The sequence below is a fragment of the Nannospalax galili genome, unplaced genomic scaffold (assembly GCF_000622305.1).
Source record: "Nannospalax galili isolate Female #2095 unplaced genomic scaffold, S.galili_v1.0 scaffold233, whole genome shotgun sequence".
NCBI classification, from domain to species: domain Eukaryota; kingdom Metazoa; phylum Chordata; class Mammalia; order Rodentia; family Spalacidae; genus Nannospalax; species Nannospalax galili.
In genome coordinates this window covers 409,932-420,071 of record NW_008333818.1, presented here as the reverse complement: position 1 = coordinate 420,071, position 10,140 = coordinate 409,932, and the positions used below count along the sequence as shown (strand labels likewise).

The following is a 10,140-nucleotide window of genomic DNA, read 5'->3' as shown; positions in this document are numbered from 1 at the left end:
TGATAGAATACATCAGTCAGGCCATCTGGATCTTCGGTTTTCTGTGTAGGAAGGCTTTTAGTTATGAATTCCATTTGTTTAACATACATTCAGTTGTTCGATTTATTTTTGAGTCAGTTTAGGTGCTTATACTTCAGAAGATTTTTCATTTTATCAGGTACATCAAATGATGTCTCTTCCAAAGTATCTTAGTTTTTTTCTCTTGAATTAAAATAAAATTTTAATTAATGCCTCTCTTTTAGAAATTTAAAAGAGCTGTTTGGGTTTAAAAGCACTCACTTATCATATGTTACTAATTGTGTGACTCAATCCAAAGTCTTTCGAGTATAATTCGGTCCTACAGAAAGCAAAAGTTTCAATTCCTCTACATTTTGACTTAGAAATTCAACTATGGAAATGTATTATAAAAAACTGTGGGTTGGAGAGACAGCTTAGTGGTTAAGAGCACTGGCTGCTCTTGCAGAAGACCCAGGTTCGGTTCCCACCACCCACATGGCGCCTAACAACCATACATAACTCTAGCTCCAGGGAATTCAATACCATCTTCTGGCCTCAGTTGGCATTGCACTACATGGGCACAATTACATATATGTGGGCAAAATGCAGTTACACATAATAAACAAAATTGTGTGTAGGAAACCAGGATGCCAGGCCCTAGGGTGAGGTGAGCCTAAAATTTACAGGTCCAGGCTACATTCTCTGCTAAAGGGAGGGGCACTAAAAACAGTGGCTCTGATAATCCTTGTCTTTCTGCTAGACTAGCAGGAGGAAGCGGTCTGGTCATAAAAGTGCAGGCTCCCTGCTCTGTGGGAAAGCGTCTTGGTCAACAACCCTGAGCTCATCTCCTTGTCCTGAACAAATAACTCAGCTATCCCTGGCTAAGAGATTAGGCCAGGTTAAAGGTTTACTCCTGAGCTAAAAGCTAAAACTTCAACATCTTTTAGCTCTAAGAAAGAAAACATTGTGTTAAATAAATTACTGGATGGGCATTGATAACCTTGAGTAAAAGTTTAAGAATCCTTCTGGCGCCAACTAACAGAATAATTGTCCTGTTTCTTTGTACCCTAAATCTTTGTATGTGACTGCCATATCCCACGTGACTGCTAGTTCCTTGAGATGTATAAAAACCACCTAAATTCTAAAATAAATCATCCTGTTGGGAAGACACAGGTCCCAGAGTTTGACTCTGTCATCGATCAGACCCTCTGCCCCGAAGCCAGCAGGTCCCCCACTAAGCAAAGCAAACCTGAGTCCCGACAATTGTGTATATATTTGTCAATTTGTAAGAATACTTACAACATCTTTTTGATAATAAACATGAAAAAAGAAAAAAACTGTTCTACAAATGTTTTGCTAATGAACAATAAGATGCATAAAATTGAGTATTATGTAAGGGAAAAAGGTACAACAATACATGCTTTTATGGAATAGTATATTTTATGTTGTTAAGTGAGAGGAGAAAGGTTGCAAAACAGATTTTCACAGCATTCTTTTTAAAAGAATCTGGAGATCCATACTTAGAAATTTTCACTAAAATTGCTTGGCAAACTGGTTGGGCTTTAGCAATTTAAAAAATCAGGAAGGAATATTATTCCCAATTTATCCTCTGAGGTGTCAATTGACATTCTCAGACTGAATAGGCATACTTAAAATGAGAACTTAAAATCAAACAAATGTTTTATAACTCTCACATTTTCTGCTTTCTGCAACACCAAGCAGATTTCTGATTTGCATTTTGTCAGTTCTTCCTGGTTGTGAGCATAGCTGTCTAAGGAGACTTCCTTTTTCTCTCCCCACTTGGAAGTGGTCCAGCTGGTAGTCAGCAGCGTGCCATAGAGAAAAGTGACGGCAGGAACCTTGCTGGAATGCATACAGATGTACATATGCTTATAAGAAGGAAAACCCAAGAGCCTACAGAATGTAATTAGACTGAGTGGTGTACTCCACAACATTCTGAAGGTTACAATATTAGCCACAGCTGACTAGACCTCAGTGGATGAACTCTCACTTAAGGATGTCTGGGGACACTAACTTGACATGACAGGCCTTAACACAAATAACAGAATGTATGAATTACACTGGGAGGGGGTAATAGGGGAGGGGCCCAATGGGGAAGGGGGTATAAAGATGATTAAGATGTTCTGTATGAAATACACAAAAATTCAATTAAAAATTTTTAAAAAACAATACTAGCCATAGGATCTTCTGCAATATAAATGGGGGCTCATCAGACTTCATGAGAGATTTAGGGTTAATATAAGGCTTTCCCTAAACCCTAGAAACAGGCTTTGGGGAATATCAGTGCATATTTTCCAGGAAAATTGTGGTGTCTCCTATTGAGGAAGAACAGGATTTGGGCTCTGAGTAACTAATAATCAGAGCTTAGGATAATGAAATGAGAAGGTGAATTGCTTCAAGTATGAGATGATATAGTCTGGAAACCTAGACTTGGGGCCTTGGGGGATGTATTAAGAAGTCTCTGCACAATAAGATTTCATGTTTTCTCACTGAAGAAAGTCTTTGAAAAGTTCTACCATTTAATTGGTCAAAAAATGAAAATAACTAAAACTTTTTACTGCTTATCCCAGACTGATTGCTTAGGGACTCCCTGAACTTGGGTTCATTAAGAAGACATACCTCAGTGACAAAATCCCCTTGGTAAGGAAGGAAGGAAAGGAGGGAAGGAAGGAGAAGGGAAGATCCTCAACTCCATGCAACGCTTTCATTACTAAACTTCTTCCTAAGCTCCTGCAGAGACAATTGCCTTCTTTGCCACGAGTGGAGGCACCAGTGGCTCGCATGGCTCAGAACCAGCTAAACTGGAATTTGCCCCCACTGGGTCCAGAGAACTCTAGAAGAGATACAGAACCCCTCCAAAGAGGTCAGCACTTAAGCTTTCCCTTTTTTATTTTTTCATGATATCAATTTTTAATGAAAACTGTGTTTCTTGCCTCTTCACATGATCAATAACTCCTCCACTCATAATAAATAATGAACTATGCCATCATAATTGGTAAGTAAACATACGCATATGCAATCATTATTGCACACTAGCGTGTTATTTGGGAAGACATTTTTAGAATGTTCTGTAGTTGTGAATAAGGTAACACACTGACATGCTTATGGTCTTATTCCTGTTACCATTTGGTAACTGAAACTCTAGTACGTGTGCAATGGTCTCTTAGATAGCTTGGGCATAACTAAGTATCATGGGAAATATTTCCATTTCTGTTCTATGCTTCATCCAGAAAACAACTTATTTTTTATGTAAAAGCTTCTTTATTCATTTCTTCATAATTTTAAAAATTATTTATTTAACAACCACATAATAAGAAGCAGCATTTCACTACAACAGCATTGACATATTCAATAATTTCCAGAGCTAAGATGCATCTCTTTCAAAACTGGCTGTAAATTTTTAGGTTTACAGTTGAATTAATACATTTATACAATATTGTACTCAGTATAAACCCTATAAGACATAAAATTGAATGAGGTTTAAAAAAGATCTCCATTTCATTATTAAAATAAAGTTTCATATGAAAAAATTCATTTTTAATGCAATTAACACTTAGATGTTGGCACATGCATCTCTAATCTCTATATACCTGATTATTACTAGTCATAGTCGGTTACTTTCTCAGCTCCTTGGCATCTGAGCATGGATATAAAGTCATCAGGTAGATTTCAATGGTAATGGTTTTCACATCTGCTAATTATTCCCTCATCTTTTCACTTCACACTATTTTCACAGTCTTTAAACATTATATGTACAATATGACATACTATGGAACCATTTGAGAGATATTTTAAAAATTATTTATTTAATAACCACATGATTAAAAGAAGCATTTCATTACAGTATTAACATATTCAATAACAATTTCCAGAGCAGAGATGCATCTCTTTAAAAATTGGCTGTGAAATTAGTTTCACGGTTGAATTAACAGTTATATAATATTGAACTCAGTATAAACCCTGTAAGACATAAAATCAAATGAGGTTTTAACTTTAAAAAAGACCTCCATTTCATTTTAAAATATACTGTTTCCTACAGAAACACTCATTGTTTTTGCTACTAACACTTAGATGTTGGCACATGTGTCTTTAATCTCTATGTACCTGATTATTACTAGTCACAGTCGGTTACACTGTATAAAGTCATCAGGTAGATTTCACTGATAACATTTATCACCTCTACCTCTAGTAAATTTTTATGCTTCCCCCTCAAAGATGTCTTTTTTTATTTGTTGATTTTTTGTGTGTGCATATCATACTGAACATCCCACACAATCTTATTCATCTATATACCCACTTCCCAAATGGCACCCTCCCATAGCCTCCCCCCTCCCGCACACTGGAGCCCATATACTCTGTCATCACACTGTGTGAATCTAGTCAGCCTATCTAGAGGTCTTTGTTTTAGGAGGGTCAGCTGTTCCTCATCTAGTGGTATTCAGTTGTCAGTATATCTTTGGATAAGATTGGAGTGTGCTGTTCAATTTCCCAGTTCTATGCTGGGTTACTATCTGGGAATCCCTTTGGCCACCCTGGCCAACAACTCAGAAGGAAGGTATCTCCTGTCTGGCATTGTTTCTTGTTATGTAGCCATTAGCTATACATATGGATCCTTAAAAAATTATATTGACCCCATTAATATTTGGTTATACTTTCCTTTGGGGTGTTTAAGACCCTACAATTGGCCCAGATAAACCAATTTGTTTTTACTCTTAAGGTCATTTGAGGGTCTGTTTCTCAGGGGTCACATGGGCTTGGGAGGAGGAGCCCCTGGCTCCTTTCTTTTACCAATTCCATCTATATGAAGATAAGTCAAAGGTCCTGCTCGACCATGGCTAGCTTTGCTTGGGAGCATGGAGGAAATGTTTTCTCTGTGTTGACCCTCCTCTTTGTAGACTGGACACTGGTTCAGGTCCATCTGGTGGAGTCTCCATGCCCTCCTTGATTAAGAGGACAGGTGACTCACCGCAGTTACAGGACATTTTGAGAGATGCTCATAGTCCCCTGGAACTTAGTGGACCTAGGAGGGCAAGGAACAAAAACTGTCCTTTATGTCCCCCTGACCAAATTAGTATAGGCCTCAAAGTATGTCTGTTAAACATCCAAGAAGGTTAGTTCTACCTGTCTGGTACTTTTAATTAGCATGTGTCATGTGATAGAGCTTGGGCAAAGACCAAATGCTCTTAGATAAACCTTGCCTAGATATATATTACTTTCTTTGATCTGGTTGTATGTATAATTTGTCAGTAGGTTGTTGGCTTAATATGGTTCCCTCTGGTTTTCTAAAACTAGCTAGGCATTGTTTATCTCTCACATTGTCTAACCCCTCCATCATGGTTTCCCTAATTAAGGTGCCCCCATTTCCCCCTCTCTCCCTTAATAATACCCTTCTCCTATGGTCCCACCTCTCTTGAGCTCCTTCTTTCCCTTTATCCCCTAGGTTCCTTGTATAACCTTCCCTCCCTCCTCCCCTTAAAATAACCCCATTTTTATCCATCTCTCCATTGTTAACACCCATTTTCTACTGTTCTCTTTCAGATTCTTTCTTTTCCTTTACTTCCCTGATTCCTTTTCATTATCCTGGTTCCTATAGTTCATTTCTTCACAATTTTTTAAAAACATACATTCATGTCACTGTTCTGTCTGAAATCTTTCAATGTCTCAGTGATGCAATTAAGTTGAAACTCATTATGGGCTTTAGCAACTGCAGTAATTCAAGTGCTGTATCTCTCAGAACTTCTGTCCGCACACCCCTTCTCTGTTTACCACACACCCTGTGCCCTTGGGACTTTTCTTCAGTAACTCACAATTCCACCTCTCACTTCAAACATGGGCTATTGGTGTTACTTGAATCTTTTCTCTTTTTTTAAGAAAAGAATTTATTTAGTTTTATCTTATGACAATCTGCCTGTGTGTATGAAGAGTGCCATATTCGTGTCTGGTGCCTGAGGAGGCCAGAAGAGTAGCTGATCCCTTGGAACTGAAGCTATAGGTTTTATGGGTCTCTGTGTGCGTGCTGTGCATTGAACCCTCTGCAAGAGCAGCAAGTGCTGCTTCCTTCCTGCGCTAATGAGCACCCTGCTGTGTTTGTCCTCATTCATTTCTGGCTGGCCACCTGAAGGCTGTGGGAAGGCACACTGCATCTCTCAGCAGTTCTTTCCCTGGAGTCTGAGATGAGCCATTATTGAAACTCACAGAGACATAGGGTGTTCTCAGAAGGGGCAAGGAGGAAGGGAAGTGCTGATGTGAGATGGGAGGGGGAACTGAAGCAGGCAGGACTGAAGGTCTATCTATGGCTGAACTAGTCTTGGCCAGGAAAAGTATTGCTTAACCCTGCATCATAGACTCACACATTCACCAGCTACCAAAACATTTCAGCACTACTTATTTGACTAAAAAATATACTCATATACTATATACTATACATACATGCACACGTATTACGTGCCAACCTTCGAAGACTTGTTTTCAGATGTTCTTGCCCTTGTGGCGTTTACATTCTAATGTCATAGACCAAAACACAATAAAACTTACTATTCCTATTAATGAACATATGTATCCATGTGTTCTGTTTCCCTTCCTGTGTGTGGTTTAGCCCATGCCTTCCCCTTGGCTATAAATTCCACAGGGCAGGAATTTTTCCACCTGTTGTGTTCATGGTTGTATTTGTTTAATAGTAAATAAAGGGAAGAAATAAATGATTAGACATGAGATATCAGGTATAAACAAGTAGTGTGAGGAAACTGAGATCCATTGAGCATGCTTTCTTGTTCTGGGAAGGGTGATTAGAAAGAGGCTTTTGGGGCTCAGTGGTTAAGAGCACTGGTTGCTCTTATGGAGAACTCTGGCTTGGTTCCCAGCACCCACATGCCGGCTAACAATTGCTCATAACTCCAGTTCCAGGGGATCTGATGCCCTCTTCTGGCCTCCACAGGCATTGCAAGATCCAGGTACAGTTAGATACATGCAGGCAAAACACTCCTACACATAAAATAAAAACAAGTAAGTGATCTGGAAATGGAAAGAGGCATTTGAAGAGGTGACAGTAAAGTAGTGAGCTAGAAACGGTGAAAAGTGGGGATCCAGTAGCACAGTTATTAGTGGTTAGGGAGTCTGTTCTTTATTTGTGCCAAGTACTGCTTGTTTTCCCCTTATTTTCAGGGTTAGAAAAGAATGGGTCTGTTTGGGGAACTATCCCACACGCTGGAATTTTCGTGTGGAGATGTTCTCTAAAGTTAAAATCCTGGAATAGTAAGAATGCTGGTCCTAGACCCTGGCCTTTTGTTCTATTGGCCTCCAGATGGCGCTATGCACTCTGCTATTAATTTTGAAGGCTGGTGTTCAAATTTCCCTGCTTTGAACTTTGTTTGGAATGCGTGTATGTCTTTTAGTATAGTTAACCTATGAGGAAGCAGAACAATCCTGGGACCAGAGAGGTCTGCTTGATGTGGGCCCAAAACTTGCTTATTTAAAAGGTTTTCGGCCTCTACTCATGGAAGAAGGTATGTCCGGTGGGGAAAGGGAGTGGGAGGTTTCTTTATAACAAAAGAGAAAAAGGTATCTGCCCTCATTCTGGGAATCTTGCTCCACTTTACTTCGGGTGACAGCACTTAGCTCTGGCTATGTGTAGAACTCAGTCAGCAGGGACACCCTCACCTAGCCATCAGGTTGGTTACAGTTCCTTTTCTTAACCATTTGCGTTGACAACAGAGTCGTGTGGAAAAATGCTATCTTTCTTTCAATTTCTAGGTTTCAAAAGAAGCAAATGCCGTAATTATGTGATGGACAATCTCTCCAGTGCCACTGAATTCTGTCTTCGGGGCTTTCCTGGATCCCAAGAACTACACTACGTTCTTTTCACTAGATTCTTTTTCTTCTATTCAGCGACACTGTTGGGAAACATGATTATCATCACGAATGTCTGTGTTGATAAACGCAGCAGTCCCCCATGTATTTCTTCCTCTGCCAACTTTCTCTCCCGGAGATGCTGATAACAACAACAATTATTCCCGTAATGCTTTGGGGGTTGTTGATTCCCGGGACCCAGACAGTCTCTCTGACTGGATGTGTTGCCCAGCTCTTTCTTTATCCCTCTCTAGGGACCACAGAGTTTTCGCTGCTTGGTGTAATGGCTGTGGGCCGTTATGTGGCTGTCTGCAACCCTTTGAGATACAGTGTCATCATGAACAGTCGTACTTGCATTTGGGTGGTGGTCGTGTCATGGGTGTTTGGGTTTCTTTCTGAAATCTGGCCCGTCTATGCCACATTTCAGTTAACTTTCTGCAAATCAAATCTATTAGACCATTTTTATTGTGACCGAGGCCAGTTGCTCAAACTATCCTGTGAAGACACCTTTTTCACAGAGTTTATTCTTTTCTTAACAGCTGTTTTCATTATCATCGGGTCTTTGATCCCTACGGTTGTCTCCTACACCTACATCATCTCCACCATCTTCAAGATCCCCTCAGCCTCTGTCTGGAGGAAAGCCTTCTCCACCTGCGCCTCCCACTTCACTTTTGATGTCATTGGCTACTGCAGCTGCTTCTTCCTCTACGTGAAACCCAAGCAGACGCAGGCAGCAGAGTACAACCGGGTGGCCTCACTGCTGCTGTCTGTGGTAACCCCTTTCCTGAACCCTTTCATCTTCACTTTCCGGAATGACAAAATCAAAGAGGCTCTTAGAGATGGAGAGAAGCACAGCTGTCTGCTCCTCAGGGGTTGGTTCTCAATCGGTCCTAGGTGGCATGTCTGAACTGTGGATTACCCCATACCCTAGAAAATCTCAACATCTCTCTGCCGTTAAAGTTGCTGTAAAATCTGAGTCCTGTGGAAGTACATATTTAGAAATACAGTCTAGCTATGGAAGATCTACTTCCAAGCCTCTTCTTAAGGCACAGCAAATGAATTTTACTTTATGCTCATTAGAACCTTATAGACGTTTGTTTCTGTCTGTTTCCACTGTTGCCATAGGGACAGAGGTTTTAGGGGCACTGGAAGAACTAAACAAAGGAAACACGTTTTCATAGGAGTCTGTTAAACCAATTACTCATAACCCAGCTCTGAATTTGTATTTCTAAATATGTATTTCCTAGACGAGAAAGGAAATGATGAGGGAGATGGAGTGTCAGAGCTGCCTGCCGGTCATTAGAGTTCATACAGATAAGGGTGCTCATTGTGGTTCTGCATCAACTTTGTTAAGACTTTCTTTGTATTTTAACTCATTTTCATGGCAAGATAGCTGTCTACATTTAAATATTTTAAAATATGCCCTCTCCACTTATAGATGATATTATGATTATCTGGACCTAATTGTTACTGCAATTGTGAATGGAGAATTGCCTGTATTTGCCACAGAAACATAGAATGGTGATGCCACACACAGGAAGCTTTTCCCTTGGCAAACTGTGGTGTTTTCAGATGAAAACGCTTAGAGAGAGAAACAGGGGAAGACTCCATTTGCTAAACTTCAGAATATTGCAGAAAATACTCCTCTTTGAGGTAGGCATAGAAAAAAATTAAATGACAAATTCTAGAGAAATAATCTTATATATTAAAGCTTCTGAAAACTAATTCTGTTCAAACTTCTCCAAGTACAAAATATTTAACTTCATAATCCAATAGTCATTTTAACCTTCTAAATGGCCTCTCTTTGTGCCGAATTAAAAATTAGACTGTCCTTCTGATTCCTAACTCCCTAGCAATCCAAGGCCTTGAATTTGGGGGAATTTCACATAATGTTGGAGGCAGGCTGTAGCAGGAAGAGTTTACCTAGTGGTGGCAACAAACAGATTCTGCCAGCTCTGAAGAGGGGATGGGGACAGGTGAGGCCTTACACAGAGTTTCAAAGAGCACTGGGTGAGGAGTCCTTGCTGCTTTTCCAGGTGAGGGTAGGGAACAGTCTCAGACACCAGTAATTTGCACTGTGTAAGGGTCTCAGACAATGTGGGGAGTGGAGTCTAAAATCCAGAAATCTAAAATTCTTTGAGCCAACCAAAGGGTCCTGGTGAGACCTCATGGGCTGGGAAAGGGTGAACTGCTTCTTTAAGAAAGGCAGTCTTAGTTCTCAGTACTAGTGCACAAGGGCTGTTCTGACCAGAGTAATACCTTTTCTAATTGATTAAC

The 10,140-nt window shown here is 40.1% G+C and overlaps 1 protein-coding gene across 1 annotated transcript; it reads left to right on the top strand.

Annotated features, from left to right (window-relative positions):
• The first annotated feature begins 7,799 nt into the window (after positions 1-7,799).
• LOC103730423 (putative olfactory receptor 9A1) lies at positions 7,800-8,770 on the top strand. The gene is given in 2 exon segments (XM_008828643.1): positions 7,800-7,953; positions 7,956-8,770. Coding segments are annotated over 2 exon segments (969 nt in total).
• Positions 8,771-10,140: the final 1,370 nt, after the last annotated feature.